This window comes from Sparassis crispa (assembly GCF_003851025.1).
Source record: "Sparassis crispa DNA, contig_000002F, whole genome shotgun sequence".
NCBI lineage: Eukaryota > Fungi > Basidiomycota > Agaricomycetes > Polyporales > Sparassidaceae > Sparassis > Sparassis crispa.
This window is the reverse complement of record NW_020939749.1, coordinates 2209416-2230879: the sequence shown is the minus strand read 5'-3', so window position 1 is coordinate 2230879 and position 21464 is coordinate 2209416. Positions and strand designations below refer to the sequence as shown.

Sequence of the window (21464 nt, the reverse complement as noted above, 5' to 3'; positions counted from 1 at the left end):
GTGGCTGTGAGAGGCAGACGTACAGCTCTGTCACACACCGGAGTCAACACCTCCTCGCATCTGCCATTCAACACCCTCTCGTTTCAAACATAACGAGTTCCTGAGCGCGCCGACGTTCTCGCCGACGCTCTCTCTCTCACATGCGTTCCTCACTGCGTTGCCTTTTCTTCCTGGGCAGTGCACTCGTCTCGCTCTCGTCTCACACAAATGCGTTCTATCTCCCAGGTGCAGCGCCTCATGATTATGCCGCTGGCGAAGTTGTAGATCTCTACGTCAATGCTCTGACCCCCATGTTGGCTGGGAACGATAACGCCAAGTTGGTATGTGCACACCATATAGACAGCTGCGGTCCTGTCTGACGTTCGGACTTGAGCAGAAATCCTTGATAAATTGTGCGTCTTCTGACACTCTATCTGACTTGAGTTCTGATTCATACTGAGTCAGATGACTACTACAATCCGAGATTCCACTTCTGCGAACCAGAAGGAGGACCACGCAAGGAACCCGAGTCGCTGGGTTCAATCTTATTTGGTGACCGGATATTCAACTCACCGTATGATGTCCGTACGAGTTTTTGCCAGTCATAGGATATATCTTGACATGTCACAGATCAGAATGCTGGAGGACAATGCAACATGTCGAACGCTCTGTTTACAAGATGTGCCTGGAGAGGACGCCCAGTTCATCAACGACAGAATCCGCGAAGATTATGCGTTGAATTGGCTCATAGATGGCCTTCCTGCTGCAGAAATGAAAAAGGATCTGAAAACAGGCGACCTCTTTTTTGACATGGGGTTCAACCTAGGAAATGACGAGGAAGAGGAGTTTGCGGAAACCCCGGCATTAAATAATCATTATGAGATAGTTTTGAGGCAAGCCACTGATTCTGATTTCATGCTGAAGCGCTGACGCGCAAACATCCTACAGGTATCATTCGCCACGGCCAGACGTGTTTCGAGTAGTCGGCGTCCTCGTGTGGCCCACCAGGTACCGGGTATTCTTCTCATGGACACACCTCCCGTACTAAAAAGGCGTTCATAGCCGCGGTGGTTCACAGGAAGACCCGATCGGAGATTGTATGAGCGCTGCTCCACCACTCATTCTGCGGGAGAGCCAAAACAATACCGTCCGTTACACATATCGCGTGATGTGGAACGTAGGTCAAGATTGTCTTACCTGTGAACGATTTTCACTTTCGAAACAGGAATCCGATACTCCATGGGCCACCCGTTGGGACAATTACCTGCACATCTTCGATCCCGTGCGCGTTTCTCGTTATCCCAGAGATCTGTTTGACCTAAGGACAGATTAGCGCATACACTGGTTCAGCCTGATTAATTCGCTTGTGATCGTCGTTTTTCTCTGTGTTATGGTGTCCATGATCCTGCTAAGGACTGTCTCCCGAGATGTGAATATGTCTTATCATTGTCGTTGTCCTACTGAAATCTCATTGGAATCGCGTAGATATCGCGTTACAACGCTATTGATCTCAGTGTACGCCCCCTGTTATTGCATGAACTTTAGGCGCTGACTGGATGTTGGATCCAGGAAGATGTCCAAGAGGACTGGGGTTGGAAACTCGTTCACGGAGAAGTGTTTCGGACCCCTCGTCATGCCATGATTTTGTCAGTGATGGTCGGAAACGGGGCTCAGCTATCTGCAATGGTCGGGGTCACTCTTGGTGATTTCGACTATGCGATGAACTGTAATAGCATCATTGATGTCACTTTTATTAGTGTTTGCTCTGCTAGGTTTCCTGTCTCCCTCTAACCGCGGTTCGCTGGCGACGGTGATGATGGTGTGCTGGACGTTGTTCGGAGGGTGAGTATAGTTCGCTGCATATATCTCCCTCTTTCCCGATTCTGAGTTACTTATAATCCGGGACAGAATCGGCGGCTATGTCTCCAGCAGAGTGTATGCTTCTCTAGGAGGGACTGACAAGAGAAAGAACGCCTTCCTTGCAGCAACGCTGCTACCCACGTACGTCTGTGAAGTAGGTTTCTTTCCCAATGAAATGGACGCTGATACTGCCCAAGTGTCGTCTTTGGTGTGGTTGTTTTCTTGGATTTCATTCTCCTAGCTGCTGGTTCTTCCGGAGCTGTACCATTCGGTTAGGGATATTACTCCTGTTATCCCCGTGCAGCTCTAACTATTGCGTGCAGGTACGATGCTGCTCATTATCGTTCTTTGGTTCGGGATCTCAGCACCATTATCTGCAATCGGCTCATATTTCGGGACAAGACATGGAGTAAGGAGTCTCACCTATATGTGAAACCAGATGCTCATACCAGGGGAAAGGGTTTCCCTCATCCGGTACGAGTCAACCAGATTCCACGACAAATACCGGCGGTTCCGAAATACCTGCAGCCTTGGGTAAGATGACTGCCACTTCTTCAATGTACGCGTTGACACATGGTAATACCCAGGCAGCCACACTTCTGGCTGGCATATTACCATTCGGTAAGCTAGGTATTACAGGCGTTCAGACGCGCAGTTCACACTACCCGCTCAGGTGCTGCTTTTGTCGAGCTCTATTTCGTGTTGTCTAGTCTATTTGCATCAAGAGCATATTATGCCTTTGGATTCTTAGCGTTGACTGCGGGTGTCGTATCGCTGACCACAGCAACCGTTACGATCCTTTTTACCTATTTCATACTGTGCGCGGAAGAATACAGGTGCGCCAGCAAATTCATAAACGTGCTTCATGACATGAAGCGTCTTCTGGTGTTTCACAGATGGCACTGGAGAGCATTCCTCACTGGCGGTGGAAGTGCCTTCTGGCTACTTGCATACGGCATATTCTACTGGGCATCTCGTCTCTCACTTGACTCCTTCTCCAGCGTAGTGTTATACATGGGATACCTCTTCCTTCTTGCCCTACTTGACTTCATTGTCACAGGTACGTCGACATCGTCAGCTTAGGTACCAGTTTTGACACACCGTAACACAGGAACTATTGGCTTCTTAGCGACTTACTGGGCAGTTCGCAGGCTATATAGCGCGATACGTGTGGACTAAGTCCGTCTGTTCGCAGCTAGGCGCACAAAAGTACTAAAACCAACCGTGCACGATGTGCTGTAGACTGTAGATTTCTGAGCCAAGGACTCTTATACAAGTACCTAAGGTAGAGGGTGGCTGAGAGCGACAACCGCTTGCTTCTGTTTACCTGCGCGTATTATTGCAAGACGGCCACCAATGAGGTCGCTGGGACGCAATGCTTGTTGAGGGTCACTGACGGGGTGGTTGTTGAGATATAATCCCTTAGCCGCAACCAGTTGACGTGCAGCACCTACAGTTGTGAGGATGAGTGTTTGATAAAATGCCGAGACGCAAATACCCTTACCATTTGAGGAGGCAATCTGACACCGAGCCGCCAGTTTCGCTATTGGGACATTCATCATCTCCGATTCCTCGTACTCATTGAAGAAGGGCATTCCATGCAGCGACTCGATTATGGTATCGATATTCAAGGTGGAGAAGTCCTGGTCATACAGTACTGCCGTTGCAGCCTGTGCTCGTCGAACGCCGGTTTCTACATCCACGTCAGTTTAAATCTGTACGGAAGGAAAGCTACACACCGCCATGTACCAACTCCGTGACCTCTTGAGCCAGAAGGCGCTGCGCTAAGCGCGTCTCGGGGTTAGACTTTTGCAATAGTGAGTCAGATGAGATTTGCAAGGGGAACGCATACTTACTGCGTGATCCTCTAGAACACTTTCAATCTTTGCCAAGGGTAACAACGTAAAAATCTTGAGATAGCGCCCAACGTCTGCGTCTGTTGATCTCAAGAAGAACTGAAAAGAACGTGTGTTACCGTTGTCACACATAAATGGCATGAACAAACCTGGTAGAAATCGAAGACATTTGTAGCTTGCTCGTCCAGGGAGATTGCATTACCGGCGCTCTTCCCAAACTTCTCTCCAGAAGCTGTTGTCAGTAACGGCGTAACAATACCGAATCCTTTCTCGGTCCGATTTTCCGCACCGTCAGTCGCATTCACGCGATTGATAAGGTCAATCCCTGCGATAATGTTGCCCCATTGATCTGAGCCACCGATCTGGATGGTGCAGCCGGCGTTCTTATACAGCATTAAGAAGTCGTACGATTGCAGCAATTGGTATGTGAACTCTGTGAACGAGATGCCTTGCTGAGAGGTAAGACGATTGCGTACACTGTATGCGCGTCAGCGGGGCGGAACGGGTATTGGTGCACATGTGGGCTTACCTGTCTCTTGCCATCATGATGTTGACTCTGCTATGCACTCCTACCGTCCGTAAGAACTCGAGCAAGCCCAAGTCTTTAGTCCAGTGTATATTGTTTCTAATGTCTGGAGAAAGGATAGGCGTGGTGGATGCTTCAAGCCTGTTCTGTGCATACTTCACTGCTCCGGAAAAGAAATTTCGCACCCCTTGGATAAGCGCTAGGACATTACGCTCGACGTCCGCTTGCGCGGATAATGGTCTCTCTGTCGAACGACCGGAAGGATCTCCTATAAGACCTGTAGCTCCACCTATCTGATAGACATCACGCAAGATACTTAATCTATAGACATGAAACATACATACCAATGGAATAATTTGGTGCCCTCTGATTTGGAAATGAAATAAGGACAATAGAGGTAGGAGGTGGCCGACGTGTAGCGACGGTGCAGTGGGGTCTATACCCGCATACACGACTTGGTTTCCACTTCGAAGTTCCTCTCGGAGCATATCGGGCCTATGCTTGATAAGTTGCAAACTGGCAATCGTCATTGAGAGCGTGGTACCTGGTAATGTCAGAAATGAGCCCCCTGGACTGCAGGTCGTCGAGCAAGTCGGCCTGCAGATGAAACCGACGACGTTGTAAAAGGACATGAGACGAAGGTCTTAGAGAACGGGAGCTCCGAACACCATGTCGACAAACTTGCATCCCTTCCTCGGTGACCGCAGGCTTGACTCGGACGCCGTGACTCAGAAGTTGAGGTCAGCGCCTAATCGAACGCGTCGAGATCGAATCGGGAAGCCAATAGCTTCGTCACACCCACTCCTCCCAGCCATCGGTCGATCTCTATATAGAGGAACGACTCTTTCTTCCTATATACTAGAGGCTGGTTAACGAGCCTACAGTCGATCCAGGGGCGATCTTTGACAATGCAATTCGAAGTTCTAGCAACATGTTCTACAACGAGAGCCAGAGTTTCAAGGATGAAACTTGCCCGTGGGTGCATTACACTGACAGTGGTAGATCATCATCTTAATACACCTGCTTTGCAGACGGGACAACAGCGCTGCCAACCTTTATGCCTGTCGCAACGCAGGCTGCTATCAAGGGCCTGACTCCACAGCAGGTGGAATCCCTGGGTGTCAACCTCATACTCAATAATACGTATCATCTCAACCTTCGTCCCGGTATCAGGATCTTGAAAGAGGTGGGGGGCGCTCACAAGTTTCAGGGCTGGAATCACAACCTCCTGACTGTAAGTGGCAGAATTATGGGGTCTCAATGTCTTCTTATAGTTATATATCAGGATAGTGGTGGCTTCCAACTCGTCTCACTCAATAAATTCACTCAGATTACGGAAGAAGGCGCGCTATTCTCAAGTCCATTTGATGGCGAACCCACCATGTTGACAGTAAAGACGTAAATTCATTCCATTTAATTTTGTCTGACTTTTCTCAGCCAGAGGAGAGCATGTCCATTCAGCATGCTATCGGCGCCGATATTATGATGCAGCTCGACGATGTGGGTAAGCGAACACTTTGTTCACAAGCGTTCTGACGACAATAAGCATCTTTTCAAGTGTCCAGTCTCACTGTTGGTCCACGAGTCGAAGAGGCTATGTGGCGAACAATCCGCTGGCTAGATAGATGCATCGAATATCACAATAAGTCCGGGAGGAAGGTCGTACAGAACTTGTTTGCTATCGTACAGGGCGGGCTTGACCCAAAGCTCAGAGATCTGTGTCTGGACGAAATGGTTGCAAGAAAGGACAGAGTCACCGGCTACGCCATAGGAGGGCTAAGCGGTGGAGAGGCTAAGGGTGAGCTGTTGATTCGCTGCCATTATTATGATTTTATATCTGGCTGTAGACGTTTTCTGGAGAATGTACGATTTGTCAAAACCGGAATATCGATATTTGCTGCTGATTTCTCTGCTCAGAGTCAAACAGTGCGTAGACAAGCTGCCTGCAGATCGTTAGTCATCCTCTCGCATCATGTTACTGTTCACTGAATTTTGTTAGGTCCTCGGTATTGCATGGGTATCGGCTTCGCTGAAGGTATGCAGTCAACATTCCCTTCAGATACATGCCAGCATGGGGTGAACCATATCTTCTAGATCTCTTGGTTTGCGTTGCCTTAGGAGTGGATATGGTAAGCGTTTTGGCCTATGTTCCACTTACACAGCTGACTGTCGTTAGGCTGATTGTGTGTTTCCCACCCGGACCGCACGATTTGGAGTTGCGCTTACATTTAATGGTCCTCTGAACCTCAGTGAGAAATGGAATATTGGCATCGCATGCATTGACTCATTATGGCCAGAACTGAGCAAGCACAGCCACGACCTCAGGCCCATCGACAAGACTTGTCCTTGCCCCACATGCAATGACGGCATGTCTCGAGCGATGTTGCATCACATAGTGACGTTGGAGACTGCAGGCGCTCATGGTTGGTCATCATTCTACCTGACACCTACCTGCATTGCACTGACTTGTACCGCTTAAATCAATAGCTCTCACGCAGCATAATATCGTTTTCCAAGCTAGAGTCATGGGCGGTGCACGCGACGCTATCTTGAATCAAACCTTCCCTGCCTACTTGAAGAAATTCTTCGCCGACTACTTCGGAGATACTGGCTATCCGGAGTGGTGTGTAAACGCACTGAGAAGTGTCGGGGTTGATCTGCTGGAGGAGAAATCGAACGTAGCAATAATTTCCGGTGACGGCGCGAAATGGGAATATTCGGAAGCGGCATAATACGTTCGGGATGAATGGACGATACACTCGATTTCGCCTGAAACCAGTGTCACCTCTTCCCCTTCCGCCGACTGGTTCGGGCATTCTTTGCTCTCCTGTTCTCCGTCACTTTTCGTGCCTTTCTAATTTCATCCACTGTCTTAAGTTCATTCTTGATCCTTCCTGCGGGCTTTCCGCCAAACCTCCGACTGACGGTCTTCCCCTTCTTCCCAGACGGTGGTGGCCTCGACGGTGAACCAACAGCATCCCCTCCATCAGCACCAAGCTCCTTCTTCGTTTTTTGCCTCACTTTCCTCTCGTAGCCCTTCGCAAGTCTGTCAAGAGGCCTTGCGTCGACAACTTGGCTGTGTCGATACTTTCTTCCCCCAAGACCGAAAGACCTATTCCTTTGCATCCCCTCTGACTCCGCTTCACCGACCTTGGGTAAGCTGACGCGGCTCTTCGCCTTCCATTCATCGAAACGTCCACTCCGATACGAGGCCGGTAATTTGACGCCACTCTCGGTTCTTACCATCCTGACATTATCGGCACCCTCTCCAGCTCCCTTGATGAATTTCTTTTTCTTTTTGTCCCATGTTAGTTCATGACGCTTGCGTTTCAATGCACCTTCGTCACCAGCCAGGTCGAAGGTGACATTTCTCGCTTGCTCGGCGAATGTCGCGCCGTCCCTCAGAGAATAACTGATCGGCCATATCAGACGATCGTCGCAGACATGTACAGCGAGGAGCGTACCCTTTTTCCGTTTCCGCATTCCTCTGGTAATGTGACATGTAGAACTCAGAATCCCTGAAGCTGTTTTGGCCGCCCTTGCTACTTTTATGATACGTATCGAAAACAGCCTACGCACGGTGTTAGTGACCTAGTTAGAGCAAGTGTGGACGAGACATACGGCGATCTCCTCTTCATTCGCCATCTCCATGCTCTCCGCATCACTATCGGCAGCATTCTCATCCTCATCTGGAGCGGGAATCTTGGAGGTAGATGCGAGAGAGGCTCTCTGAACAGCCTTGTCTAATGCCTTGCGTCTCTGCTTCATCAACATTGCTGTCTCCGTGTTACCCTTTGCACCAATCTCCAAGACGGTCTCTGCAGGCTTGAAGGAGTTGACCGCCCTCAGTAATGCCTTCCTCCTCGATTCTTCGACCAGCGTTATTGCAGCCGTTGCACCATATTTGCTCCGGAGGAACACAGGGTGGATGCCCGACTCCGACCCGTTTCCGACGAGCCCCCATCTCCCGTCTTTGATCATGTCTTTGGTGCGCTTGTAACTGGCCTGGCTTGCTTTGCCTTTGCTGCGCTCGTACATACCTTGTCCCTTCTTCATTACTTCCCTGAGTATCTTGAGGCTGTGGTTTTCTTCGTCGAGTCTCCTGATGTACTCTACTTCTTCATCAATTCGGTCCCGCTCGAATGGACCCAGGATCAGTGATTCAGTATATACCGCATCGCTGCCTGTAGAAACTTCGCTTTTGATAGTTCGACCCAGGAAGAGTTCAAGATCCAGCAAGTACGGCAACTCGGTGTTCGTCACGAACGACCAGGCCCAACCTTGTCTTCCGGCTCGAGCTGTGCGCCCGATACGATGCACGAACACTCTTGCACCCTGCGGGAAGTCGTAATTGACGACATTCTCCAGAACTGGAATGTCAATACCACGCGCGGCGACGTCCGTGACGACCAACACGCTCGTGTGCCCACGGCGGAACTGGTCCATCTGCTGTGTACGTGCTGTCTGGTCCAGCGAGCCGTAGATATGGGAAACGGCATACCCAGCGCTCTTTAATAGGTTTGAGAGATACTCCACGTGGTGCTTCGTAGCTGTGAAGACTATAGTTTGGTGAGGTGCTGTGGTGTGTTCGTGATATTTAGCTTTGACTTTTCCCTTATTCTTTTCATCCGCTGGCTCGTCTTCTTCTGTTCTCTTGGTAGATGCTTCAAGAGGAACTTCGATTACATCACGGAGCAGAACGAGCAGGCATGCGTCCTTCTCAGCCTGTCGCACGGAAAAGAATGCCATCTTCAGGTCATTGCTGATCTTCGATTCGGCATCAAGCCGGACGAGCTTGGGGTTCTGTAGACCTGCTTTGGCAAAATCCACAAGGCTTTTGGGCAGTGTAGCTGAGAATAGTAGAGTTTGACGAGTGGCAGGAAGACGATGAAGGATCTCAGTCAGAGCAGTCTCAAAACCCATTTCGAAGAGACGATCTGCCTCGTCGAACACGACGTATTGAACAGACTTCAAGTCAAGGTTCATCTCGACGATGAGGTGTAGCAGTCGGCCGGGAGTTGCAATGATACTGCAAAGACGTGAGAGGCTGAAGAGAATATTAGGTGGAGAGACATACACATCTGGATTGTTCGTTATCATCTCGAACTGCTCGTCCAAGCCCTCACCACCGACAATCAGACTCCACCGCAGGCTTTGACCCTTCTTCCCATCATTCTGGTCCTCTGCATCTCCGGCATGACCCCCATCGCCTGCGTGCCAACCTCGGACGAGCTCCTTTCCCACCTTGAGAATTTGCAGAGCGAGTTCTCGAGAAGGCAGCAAGATTAATGCTCGAGCACCAAACGTGGACGAATGCCGACCCCCCAGACGCTGCACTAGGGGAACCATATACGCAAGTGACTTTCCCGAACCTGTTCGGGCCATTCCAACGAGGTCTCGAGGTGGATCGGCGAGCAGGGCTGGTATGGAGAGTCGCTGGATGGGGGTTGGGATACGGAAACCTTGCAGAGTCAAGGAACGTAGTACCCATGGATGAAGACCTAGGTACCTGGTAGGTCACACTCTTAGAGGTAGTACGTTCAAACACATACCCATACTCTGAAAGCTACCTCCGCCTACTTCACCCTTCATTATTTTCGACTTTCCCTTCGTCTTCTTCAGCAAATCCGTTCCTCCTCTAACATTCCGCTTCGATATCGAGGTCCTGATCAGGTTTTCAAAATCCTCATCGTTGTCATCGTCCTCGGTTTTCCCTGGAGCTCCACGTTTTTGACCAATTAAAGCAGAAGAAATGTCAACTTCGTCGCCGGAGAACGCCTCCTCATACGAGCTGTCTGAAGCCGATCCATTGGAGCCGTCAGAGACTATTTGGTGCTTGCGTTTGTTTGAGCGAATCATGTTGTGAAATCCAGGAGGAATTGTTGGATTGCCCGAAGGCATGAAGCTTGAAGCTTGAGGCCTTGAGGGTGCAGAATGGCCCGTCCCTAGCCAATCGAAGGGCATGCCTTGAAAAAATGGGTTACGTAATTCATCATTTCCCTTGAAGACGCAGCTCCTCTGCTTGCTTGGCACTGGCAGCGTCGTTGCGGTAATTAAGATGCAGCAATTTATTATAATCCTTGGACATCCTTTGGACGACAACAATCAGTACGCGGTTCCTTCTCCTCAACAATTTTCCCTTATGAGCTACAATCAGCTCCATTTCATCAGTGGTCTACAGTGGATAGCCCTTCTATACGTGGCGCCATAAACTTATACCGTCTACTTCTCAACACCAATGCCGTGTGTCGCACAGTAGGCCGTTCTAGGATTACATGGGTATCGTATCGAGCTCCTCCAACTTCCAATATTTTTTCATACTTTCTGCGGAAAGATCCTTCACCTAGAATATACATTCAATGCTGAGATTCAAGGGTACGGTGAAGTTGACATTACCTCGTCGTCTAGATGGCAGAAAAGCACTTCTCTCCACCCGTCCAAACAGGCCATGATCTCTTGTGGACTGTACAAGGATGGTTCAGAACTGTACTTGCGGATGAGCGCGCCGAGCTTGTCGAGTCCTAAAAATATCCGACATAATTATATAGCACGGTCAGTCCGACCCCGAGACTCAGGTAAAACCAAAATACTGAGGGTACGCACCTTCATGAATGGCTTCATGAGAGCGCACATGAACGTCATTCTCCTCGAAAGCCGGCATTCGCTTTGCGAGGACGGGGAACAGGTACTTTTCCTCGATTGTGTGATGGAGAGTCAGGTCTGCGTGTGTCTGTTAAGTTCAGAGTCACCAGTCGTGTGATGGGAATGCCTGACGATGTACGAGTTGACCAGCCGTCCGCAGATACATTTGCAACGACATCCCGCGTTTACTGAACGAACCGTCAGCTAACTATGGCGCAGAAACATATCAACTCTCCCACTTGTGGACTCGACTCTGAGTAGTAACACGTACCGTATATATGTCGTTATCTGCATGATGGCGACCTCAGAATGTCAGCAATCTGAACGACAGCATGGCAAAACAGTCGTCGGAACTCACATTCCATCTTGAAGTATTGATGGAAGTGGTCCATATGCTCAGCGACCTGCACGAATGGTCAAATTATTCCAATCTGAGATGTATGGGCCGATGCCCGTACGCTGTTCCACTTCCGCTCCTGTTCCGCAAGTGACATAGTCCTGCTCTGCCCATTCCTCATGAAGCTAGACAAACTCGACATGCTTCGCCGTACGGCAGTGGTCCGTAACTTCGATATCTGTGGAAGGGATTACGATAGAGTTACTTAGAAAGCCATGGTCAACCCACCGGGTGCACTAACACTTACTAACAGCGACGACAGCGTGACAGCTGCAGCTTCTGCGCAGAGAGGAGAGGCGTAGTAGCCGCCCATATGCAGCTTACATAGTGGAAGCCGATGGGAAGGATTCGACATAAGGAGCCAAGACAAATTGGAGCACAAGAGGATCTCTATGCATTTACAGAAAGACGAGCACACGGGTAGACGCATGATGACCCATCCCTGCGTAATACACTGGCAAAAACCGTCGCTAAATAGGTGAAACCTAGCCCAGGAGAAAGCGCACTTCGACTTCGCGAGCTCCTCGTCGAGATCTCAGTGCGAGCTTCCGATGAAGTTGTTCTCAAACGCTCGCTTCTCTTTCGCGCCGGTGCCGGCGATCACAAGAATTCCGGACGGAAGACCGAATCACAAAAGGACCGGTGACTGCGGTGCGATTGCATGATCATCTTAGATGCGCATGCATACCTCAAACTCGTCTCATGCTCGGTGCACTTACCTGTGTTAGGAGGCTCCGGAGCTACCACGGATCACCAGGCTACGACCTGTGGATTGTGAAGGAGTCTTGGAAGGTCTTGGACCGAACTGCTCAAAACATGCGCCTTCAGAAGTATCAAACTCTCACTAGTGTGCATGCGGTGCCTCACTTCCGCAGAAGTCAGCTGTAAGCTTGAGTTGCCGGAAACGACATCTGGTGCTCAGGTATTGCGGGCACTGCTATGCTATTACGTTTGCATTTGGAGACTTCATAATATGAGCGGTCTCCGAAGCAGAAGAAAAGGTCGTTAGTAGGCTGCAGCAAAGCAGCATTATTCTGCAGGGAGGAGACGCATTTCAGATGAGCTCATCTCAGTAAAACGTCCATAACCCACTGTAGAAGTTAAATTTTGGCCAAAAATAACAAGATTTAAACTTTCAGCCCAGTTTGTAGTGCCCACACCGGGCAAAAAATCTAGGACTCCTTCGGTGAGAAGTTATCGGTTTCAAAATTGCGATGTATATCTATTATCAGGGACTAAATCTGGTTGATAGTCCAGAGAGCATTTTTAAGGAATGCATCGTCGACAAGAAAAAAAATCCACAGCTTACCATAGGGTTAACAAGAAATTCAGAGGCCCACCAGCTTACTCTACAGGCGAGTCGACGTCACACCTGTGGTAGAGACAGCAGGTACACGGCTCGCAGCAGTTGACAGAACAAAAATGCAATTACGAACCACAAAAGACTCCGAACCACAACGGTGGAACTAGAAGTCAGTTACCCGGCCCTTGAAACTCCAATCACCTTCACTCTGGCCCCACTTTCCGACTGGTTCTCTCTTTGGCCCTCCTCGTTCACCCGTTACTGGATTAACATCACCCTCAAACTCTGGCGTCACAGGGGGGCGTGCGTCGGGATGGAGGGTAAAATCGCCTTCCGCTGCTGCAGCAATGGTAGGCTGTGATAAGGGCGCTTGGGCAGCGCGGAGAAGTTCTTCGAATTCCTGTTGCTGAGCACGCGGAAGGGGTGGGGGAGAAGGGCGGATGAGGGGTATGTTGGAGGACATTCGGTGACCTAGCGATGTCGGTGCATGCGGAGAAGACATATGTGATCGAGTCACTGCCGCGACGAATGACCTTGAGGAAATCATGGTCACAAATTAGTGATCGTCAGAAGAAGAACGAGGCTGCGAGTGTTCTGCTGAGGTGATGAACACTAGGCTGACAGAGTGAGTGGCTAGTAAGACCGGTTGCAAGAGTGGCGCCTGACGAAACTCAGCGCGCTCAATCTCATCTAGATGGCCTCATGTGCCTGCCGACGTACCGGCGTTCAGAGGTGCTTCCCCGATTTAGGGTCTGCCACCTGCGCAGTTATGAACTCCGACGCGCAACCTCCCGACGGATTCTCACGATTTTAAGCAGCGCAAAATATCAGGGCCGTTCATTTCGAGGACGACAGTCCGGTTTCACGGTCGCTCCTCTTAGGAAATTCACAAAGATCGCCTCCGGTACAGGCCCTGTGTTGGAGAATCACGTTGCATTTTATCCGCTCTGAATTGGCGTGCCGGCGGGGAGTCACAGCGAGGGGACGGGTGATTGCACCTGAGCCTGAGACGATCGGCGGTGCGTGGCGCTGTTGTGCGCATCCATCGCTCGGCTGAGAACCTCGCGTCTGGTAACTGCAAATACGCCTAAGATATATGTAGCTTGCCCCACCGTTGTCCCGCACTCCCTCCTCTCTGCCCTGCCCTCTCCGCTGTTCTCTCGTGTGCACCATTCCTCAGTTTCATGCAGACTGCAGACATACACTCCTGGGCTGCGGAACCTCCAACCACTGTCATCGACCTCGAGGAACATGACCTCCACTATCTAGCAGTCCCCTCCAATACATCTCAGTCCTACTATGCTGTCGACACCACTCTTCAAGGCAACAAGGCCAAGAAACGCAAGGTAGAACGCGCATGCGACTTTTGTCGCAGAAGGAAGACAAGATGCGACGGCTCAAAGATGCCCAACAACATTTGCACCAATTGCTTGCAGAATCGCCGCACTTGTACATATATGTGCGCCCCTTTCCCGCCGTCCACCTCATTCCGAGTCTCATGCACGCCATCCCCCCGCAGCGAAGGGTCCAAACCCCGAGGTCCCCCTAAGGCGTCAGTGCTCAATGTGCTTGCATTAGGCGATCTATTGTTGACGCAGTAACACGGCCAGATATATCACGAGTCTCGAAGATCGCGTTGAGAAGATGGAGGCGTTGTTGAAACGGGTGAGCATCCCTCGTGCGCGCACCGGCCATATTTTCGTACATGTTTGGCGGCTTTCTTCACATATCCTGCACCACTGGTGAGTGCGCGAATATCGCCCCTCAGCGATGACTGTGCGCTAAGTGCTGCAGGACGGTGATAACTTCCGCTGTATTCCGGCTCAACTTGAGAAATCTTCCACACTCCACTGCATCTAAGCATTTGATGTTTCGTTGATGCTCATAGTCGTAGCTTCGACCTGAAGCAGATTTCTCTGTCGAACTCGGTCTACCCGTCGTTCGCGATTCGTGGAAGACGGACTCGTCAATCTCGCAGCCTGTCACGCAGCTACGTCTTAATCATCTGGGGCGAGCGGCCTCTGTCTCGTCCTCTCGCACCAGTGTTCTACTCCCACTAGCTGCTGTTGTTCCCTGTCCTTCCTGTCCGCCCAACGTTGCCAGTTGCTGCCATGGCTCTCGGGCCCGCACTACCGGAAAAGCTACTTCATCTCCTCCGGCCCTCAACTTCAAAGGTGCGCACCCCATCCACGATCCTCAGGAAGCTGGTGGATCAGCTGGAACACCATCAAGCGGTGGTTATGATACATCATCTTCGTATTACTCTTCTGATCACGAGGAATTCTCCGAGAACTTGATCAAGGGCATGGCTCACCTCACTGTCCGTGGGCTACGGCCTGCGCAGGACACCTCTAAGGATGTTCCAGATAGCCAACGCAGATTCCATGGAAAAAGCAACACATTTCTTCTTGTTAAGCCAACAAGAGCTTTCAAGCAGCAACACATGGATGAACTAACGGGGGCCGGTAATCAAGAACAGCACAACCCAACTTCTGACGATGACGATCCAGGCAAAGCTGCCCATAAACGACCATTCTTTTGGAATACTCTCCCTGTAAGTCGTGTGGATTAAGCGACCTATCCTGCGATCACCGTCTCTTTTCATTCAACGTGCTCTTTTCATTATGCGCAGTGGGAGATTCAATGGGAGGGAGCAGATCGTTCGGCCATCACAATTCCGCCATTTATCATGTCCCATTTCCCTCCGTCGGATCTCGCAAACAGTCTCATCAACATCTACTTAACCCACAAGAACCCATATTTTCCCCTTCTCCACCGCCCGACGTTTGAGCGACAGTGGAATGAGGGCCTGTATAAGCGTGACCTCTGGTTTGCGTGTGTGTGCATGGCCATTTTCGGCGTGGCTAGCCGGTACAGCGATGACCCTAGAGTGTTGCCGAAAATGATCTCTGGCAACGACCCTCCGGACAAGAGCGACAGTATATGGTCCACTGCTGGATGGAAGTACATTGAAGTAGCTATGGGTAAGTCGTTGGACGAGTCTCACTGCGACAAGCCATGTTAACGTATCCTTTTCTCGATCGTAGACGTGCATCGACGACGACGTAGTATCCTGATCCCTCCCGATCTCTTTGAGATACAGACATTTGTGGTACGTCCGTCGTGGTCAAGCATTCTGCGCGACTTGTCTTTTCGTGTTCGTGAATCTTTGCTGACGCTGTTACGCATGCAGATCATTGCGAATTACCTACGGGGCTCACTGGCACATCCTGAGTCTTGGACGCACATTGCTATTGGTATACGCAAGGCTCAAGATGTCGGCGCCCACCGACGGAAAGTTTACGGCCGGAAGCCAACAGTCGAGGACGAGCTCTGGAAGAGGGCCTATTGGCATCTTGTTGCGATGGATCGTATCGGCAGTATGTTTATGGGCCGACCGTGTTCTTCAAGGGAGGAGGAGTAAGTGTCATGTTAGACACAGTGTCTACGCAATATCAGTGCTAATTTTGTGCAGCCTTGACTTGGATATGCCTCTGGAGGTTGATGATGAGTATTGGGAAAATGAGGATCCTGACCTTGCTTTTCAACAACCTCCCGGGACACCCTCCAAGCTCTCGGCGTTCATTTGGTGGATCAAGCTCAGTCAAATCGTTGCATTTGCGATGCGTACTCTGGTAGGAGTCTGTCACTATTCGGCGCTCATGAACAACTGATCTGGTTTCTAGTATGCCATAGGCCGATCCAAGGAGCCCCTTGGTTTGACGGGACCTCGCTGGCGTGAAGAAACAGTTGCTCGGCTCAATGACGCAATGTTCGACTGGGTGGAAAATTTGCCTAATCATCGTGCGTGGTTGAGAGTTGCTGGACCAATCTGACTGCTGATACACTTCCTCTATTAGTTCGATGGTCGAACAACATGGAGAATCCACTCTTTGCTGGCCAAGCTGCGACCCTCTATTCACAGTACTACCTTTTGCAGATCACGATATACCGTCCGTTCATTCCTGTCCCACGGGCACTACCTCGTCATCTTGCGCGCCGTTGCTGTTCGCTGGACGGCTCCGATGGTCCGCTATCGGCACTCTCCATATGTGTCAATGCTGCTACTGCCGGTGCACAAATTCTGCAGGCCCAGGCAAATCGCAGTATGACCGAACACATCAATGCCATTCACGTATCCTTTGTGTTCGCGGGTGTCCTTCTGGTGAATTTCTGGACGCAGATTACAGACCAGATTTCTCCCCGCAGTCGGCGTTCGAAGGGTGGCGAGTCGCAATCTTTGGAAGCAACGATGGATGATATCTTGAAGCTTGTGGAGATTCTGGAGGGGTTGTGCCCGAAATGGGAGCTCGCGAAGGAAGCATGGTGTGCGCTTTTCTATCTCAGTGTGTGAAGATCTCACTTTGTGTCAATAGCGAAGACATCAAGGCAGTGCTGCCACCACCGTCGTCGAGGATACCGCTAAAACGGCTCTCGCCGAGCCCGGAGAGCGACATATCCGCATCCTACGACCGTCCTCCGGTTGCCGCAGGGTATAGTATGGAACATCCATATACCCAAACGCATGCTTCTCCTTCGGTCCCGAACATTGCGTCGACTTCCTACCGCTCACCCTACGGCTCACCCGCGTACGCTGGCCCCAGCTCGCATATGCCAGCATACACCCAGTCACCCCAGGGATGGCAGGAGGATGAGCCTCAGTCCTTCACCTCGCGCTACTCTGGCTGGCATGTCCCCGAGGCGTACCCGTTACGCGACGAGTGGCTGCCCTCGGAGCCGCAGGTTGCTCTGCGCCAGCAGCGGTCTGTATCGCACGTGCGCTCGACGAACTACTATCCCGCGTTCGCGGCTGGGTACCTGCTCCCGTACGTGGACAGCGGTCCTGACATCATGCCTACTGGTGGCGTCCCCCTGCACGAACAGCATGCCGCTGTTGGGATGGGCGCGAGAGAGAATCAGAACAGTCAGGTGCCGTATATCAAGCGGGAGTATATGGACGATGGACAGGAGATACGGCTGTACCAGAGTTATCCGGGTACTGGGATGTCTCCTGCGCCTAGCGGTCTGCCTCGCCATGTTCGTCCGCCGAGCTATGAGGAACAGACCGGGCAGTGGAATATGAACATGTATCGGTGGGTATAATTCTCTTTGTGGGTGGTCGATGGCCTTCGGTGTTTTGCATTCACGTCGATTCGAGACGCAATACTGATCTATTCGTCACCAGAAGACCTCACCAATGGCACAATGGAAGCTATCCGACATGACGTGTTGACTTTGCTTTGTACTGGGTTTCTTGTTTAGCATCACGATATGAGTAGGTTGTCGGATCGCGAGAGCGAGGGCGTGCTTTGCATTTGTGGGTGACTCCTTCTCATATTGCGGTCCTCGTCTAATGCGCTGCGCTGCAGTTTGCTGACAGCGCGGCGGACATTCACATCGATTCTCATTCCTGTATCACATTTCGTTTCCTCGGCGTTCCAGGGGTCTCCTGCGTTTTCCACACCTAATTGCGATACAGTCCTTCCTGATCCACCTTCCTCGCGTCCATGGTGTTGTTTGTATCTCAGCAAATGTACGATTATAATCTTTTAGTCGGCTATTTTAGATTCAGCGTACCGCTACGTCTTTTACTTCGCATCGACCTACCTACTACTGTACTGCCTGCTCCGCGCGAATGTTGCAGGGATTTAAGATGAATATACATAATTTATGCCGTGTCTTTGGACTAGGAGATTCTCCGTGTTGGAGCGCAAAGAAATATCCGGGTAATGTGACGGTACCAGTAGTAGCGAAGCACAGATCTGTTGCTCGAGACAATTACCGTCGTGCGTGGGCGTCAGAGAAGACAAGGACTAGAGTGTCACACTTAAGTGAGCAGACCGGGATGAACGTGCCCTTGGTCAATGCATGCTAGAGGTCACCGGTCATGACGTATGTGTGCCCGCGGGAGCATCAAGGTCCCAGACGATCTTATCAGTGAGGTCACCTTTCCTGCCATCCGCCACTGAACGTAAACATGTACAAATGAAAATCCGGTTGCAAGCGTTGCGCCTCCCCACAACTTACAATAGCGCGCCACTCTGTTGTCAACATGTCAGACACCTCGCAATTCAAGCTGAACATTGCATACGACATTCTCTGCTCAACTATGGACCATCCCCATGTATTGATCGTTTCTGTCTCCACAGGCATGAGATGGGTACAAGTAGCGGCTGAGATTGCTCGGCGGGTCCAATTAGCACCAACCTTCATAGTCTTGTACAAGCTGGTAGGTCATATATTGTACATTGTTGTTCTCGTGCCTTCAACCTTTTTTCAGCGCACGCCAACTCCTACGAATGAGCTCCGGCAAGGATTACAGATAGGAGGTGTGGAAGATATTGCTGAGAAAGTCAGGTCTCTCGACGAAGTACCGCATGACATTACCCAGTTTCCCCCGGATAAAGTCCATGTCGTCGTCGTCGTCGTGAGTCCACCGAGAAAGGCAGCCGAAGGTCAGTGAACCAGTCTATCTGTCTGTCGAGGAAGGCTCAATATCATTTGTACATTGACGCAGTGTTTCCCTGGGGTGAGCGCTTCCGAGGTTTTGTAACACTGGTTCTGAACTCAGCACCATACCAGTCAACCTATCGCAGACAGCACTGGTTAAACTGTTACAAGTCGTCATCGAAATACCCAACAAATGGTCGAGGAATGAAGTTACCAGCAATGGCGGTGTCTTCGTGGATCGTAGTTGTTCGGTTCTGCAGAACATAGTCGACAAGTTGAAGGCGAAACGGACGTATCAGGTGAGGCAATCTGACCGTTGCCACCTCCGAGTGCAACCTGATAATTGACCAATCCCTAGGCAAACTATAATAGCCCCGACTTTCAGAATGCTAGATCCCTTTCTCATTTCTCCCAATCGTTCATCTCCGTCGTGGGATCACCTGGCACAGTGGAGGGCGACAAAGAATTTGCGACATTCTATCATGTCCTCCGGCGTTTTAGCAATGATGCACCCCTGGTGCACTCGGACCCCTCCTCGTCCTTGAAAGCGAGCAGTTTCATGGTGTATTTCATCCATTCACCCTTTTTCTCTGGCAATATCCAGAGTGACCCTTTACAGTATAAGGAGTAAGTGACACCACCTGAGAGCATGTCAGACTAATGATTCACTTTCAGACAATTGTCATGGCAATTTCCGATGTTTGTTACAAGGCGTGACAGTCTCGGTCATGTGCAAAAGTTCCACCCAAACAGCGATTTCAGTGTCGTCCTCCGCGAATTCCAATGTCCTGTCATCCTATCAGAAGTTGTTTCACAGAAGGATGAAAATGACCGATACCGCATGTTAGTGGAAGCCATTGTTGCCGCACGTGTGGGCAAATATCTCTTGAAGCCTACTTCTCGGAAGCAGTTTTTTGTGATAGCAATTTACCTCACAGCTTTTCTGGAAGTGGAGAGGTATATTGTGAGCGAAGACTCGTCACCGCAGGTAAGACTGGAGCTCCTTGTCTCTGTTGTATCACAGGCTCTGATGAGGCTCGGTTTCCAGAAGATTAATATCCAGCAGGAAACTTTTGACCTCTGCAAACCAAGTCGGGCAGTTGAGTTCCTCCGGGAAATGTACAACTTGAAGCCGTTACTGGAGGAGCTCGCGGCCGAGCTCGATGAGGAGAAAAGCGCCGATTTGGCGAAGATCGAGATGGACTCGTCGAAAATGCATTCTCTCAATTCCAAGGCGCCCTGGACGAACACCCATCCAGCAGAATATGGACTGGGACCAGTCGCAGAAGACGATGAATCAATGAATATCAGTGACGATGATATAGGCGTGTTCAATACCCGTAGTGTCCATTCCGTTCTCGACAAGGTGAACTGCGAGATTGACTCTGTTGGATACGGGGTATGTTTGTAGAATCTGTTATGTGCATGTCCTATATGAACTGAAATCCTTCCCAGCATCCTCACGTAGCCCTCGTTGTCCGAAAGGACGATGGCGCTTCGGCCGGATTCCTCAAGTTTGTCAAAGACGGAAACCCAGAAATAGAAATCCTGCAATATCTCTCCCGGATTGATTCACCCGCCAACCACACCATTCGCCCCATTCGTGTCTGGCCTATCGAAGGGGGCAGGATCGTCTCAATGTCCGTTGGAGGTGGCTGGATCACTTACCTCGAAGATCTCGATGCGCGTCTTTGGGGAGCTTCGCAACAACTGTTCGAAGCTGTCGGATTTATGCATGATCACGGTGTGGCACACATGGACCTGAAACCAGGAAACATCGTAATCCCCCCCGTCTACGGAAAGCTGTCCATCATTGACTTCAGCATTGCTGAGCGCGTCAAAGGTCCAGGACACAAACTGATGGGTTACGTAGGCACGAGAGGTTATGCTGCTCCCGAGGTCGGTCGAGCGGCTTATTGCCCTATCCGCGCAGACCTGTGGTCGTGCGGTAAAGTGATTCAAGAGCTTTGTGAGGATGTGAAACCATCTTTTGCTCGTACGTGGCTACGTGAGGTCAGCAAGCGCCTTATGGACAACGATCCAGACAAGAGGCCGATGATGGCGGAGATCCTTGAGGCCATGTCAAGGGTTGTCCATGACAGGGATGAACTCGAGCCTGATGGAGTTGTTGAAACCCAGTGAAAACCGACACGAGGTGCTTGGGGACAAGTCAAGCCTGACCGAGACTGCCTCTTGGCGAAGTCGAGAAATCGAGCGAAATCGAGAAACTCTCCAGCTACGTGACGGGCACATCGAAACTTGCATCAATCCTCGCAAATTGCAAGGCCGGTCCCTCGCTCTACCCTTCGGCGAGTGGCTGAGTTGGCAACATGAATTCTTATATAATCCCAACTTCTACCTCGACGTGGCGTGTTTGCCCTTCGCTCACTCCATCTTCTAAGTTTCCTCTGTCTTACCTCCATTGATGTTCGTCTTTGCGCTCCACTATAA

At 50.6% G+C, this 21464-nt stretch overlaps 8 protein-coding genes across 8 annotated transcripts; 4 read left to right on the top strand and 4 right to left on the bottom strand.

The window, feature by feature from the left end:
• Window positions 1-140: 140 nt before the first annotated feature.
• On the top strand, window positions 141-3018 carry SCP_0307340 (Transmembrane 9 superfamily member 1; the record flags this gene model as incomplete). The annotated part of the gene is made up of 19 exons (XM_027756123.1): window positions 141-320; window positions 377-392; window positions 445-560; window positions 610-872; window positions 928-987; window positions 1042-1156; window positions 1205-1261; window positions 1313-1408; window positions 1465-1494; window positions 1549-1681; window positions 1737-1821; window positions 1888-1980; window positions 2037-2110; window positions 2163-2248; window positions 2299-2373; window positions 2427-2460; window positions 2513-2675; window positions 2736-2899; window positions 2951-3018. The coding sequence occupies 19 exons, from the start codon at window positions 141-143 to the stop codon at window positions 3016-3018; spliced, it is 1908 nt and encodes a 635-aa protein (XP_027611924.1).
• A 101-nt stretch (window positions 3019-3119) lies between these two features.
• Window positions 3120-4908, bottom strand: SCP_0307330 (Tyrosine--tRNA ligase, mitochondrial; the record flags this gene model as incomplete). The annotated part of the gene is made up of 8 exons (XM_027756122.1): window positions 3120-3289; window positions 3344-3532; window positions 3579-3645; window positions 3696-3794; window positions 3845-4172; window positions 4225-4514; window positions 4566-4716; window positions 4766-4908. 8 exons carry the CDS (start codon window positions 4906-4908, stop codon window positions 3120-3122), a joined length of 1437 nt encoding a protein of 478 aa, XP_027611923.1.
• Window positions 4909-5183: 275 nt separating this feature from the next.
• On the top strand, window positions 5184-6953 carry SCP_0307320 (Queuine tRNA-ribosyltransferase catalytic subunit; the record flags this gene model as incomplete). The annotated part of the gene is made up of 12 exons (XM_027756121.1): window positions 5184-5196; window positions 5253-5455; window positions 5507-5611; window positions 5659-5725; window positions 5780-6019; window positions 6069-6084; window positions 6139-6173; window positions 6221-6256; window positions 6316-6350; window positions 6398-6470; window positions 6519-6644; window positions 6709-6953. 12 exons carry the CDS (start codon window positions 5184-5186, stop codon window positions 6951-6953), a joined length of 1194 nt encoding a protein of 397 aa, XP_027611922.1.
• A 49-nt stretch (window positions 6954-7002) lies between these two features.
• On the bottom strand, window positions 7003-10080 carry SCP_0307310 (ATP-dependent RNA helicase DBP10; the record flags this gene model as incomplete). Its single annotated transcript, XM_027756120.1, has 5 exons — window positions 7003-7633; window positions 7686-7792; window positions 7843-9250; window positions 9299-9722; window positions 9774-10080. The coding sequence occupies 5 exons, from the start codon at window positions 10078-10080 to the stop codon at window positions 7003-7005; spliced, it is 2877 nt and encodes a 958-aa protein (XP_027611921.1).
• A 412-nt stretch (window positions 10081-10492) lies between these two features.
• On the bottom strand, window positions 10493-11573 carry SCP_0307300 (hypothetical protein; the record flags this gene model as incomplete). The annotated part of the gene is made up of 8 exons (XM_027756119.1): window positions 10493-10564; window positions 10618-10742; window positions 10825-10941; window positions 10996-11071; window positions 11135-11151; window positions 11222-11267; window positions 11322-11438; window positions 11508-11573. 8 exons carry the CDS (start codon window positions 11571-11573, stop codon window positions 10493-10495), a joined length of 636 nt encoding a protein of 211 aa, XP_027611920.1.
• A 1153-nt stretch (window positions 11574-12726) lies between these two features.
• SCP_0307290 (Succinate dehydrogenase assembly factor 4, mitochondrial) lies at window positions 12727-13065 on the bottom strand (the record flags this gene model as incomplete). The annotated part of the gene is made up of 1 exon (XM_027756118.1): window positions 12727-13065. The coding sequence occupies one exon, from the start codon at window positions 13063-13065 to the stop codon at window positions 12727-12729; it is 339 nt and encodes a 112-aa protein (XP_027611919.1).
• Window positions 13066-13747: 682 nt separating this feature from the next.
• SCP_0307280 (hypothetical protein) lies at window positions 13748-17788 on the top strand (the record flags this gene model as incomplete). Its single annotated transcript, XM_027756117.1, has 12 exons — window positions 13748-14022; window positions 14083-14115; window positions 14174-14228; window positions 14458-15117; window positions 15196-15547; window positions 15611-15675; window positions 15757-15983; window positions 16039-16198; window positions 16250-16367; window positions 16424-16889; window positions 16940-17656; window positions 17749-17788. 12 exons carry the CDS (start codon window positions 13748-13750, stop codon window positions 17786-17788), a joined length of 3168 nt encoding a protein of 1055 aa, XP_027611918.1.
• An 827-nt stretch (window positions 17789-18615) lies between these two features.
• Window positions 18616-21155, top strand: SCP_0307270 (hypothetical protein; the record flags this gene model as incomplete). The annotated part of the gene is made up of 8 exons (XM_027756116.1): window positions 18616-18792; window positions 18844-19018; window positions 19081-19092; window positions 19146-19312; window positions 19372-19640; window positions 19689-20001; window positions 20062-20412; window positions 20469-21155. The coding sequence occupies 8 exons, from the start codon at window positions 18616-18618 to the stop codon at window positions 21153-21155; spliced, it is 2151 nt and encodes a 716-aa protein (XP_027611917.1).
• Between the last annotated feature and the right edge of the window lie 309 nt (window positions 21156-21464).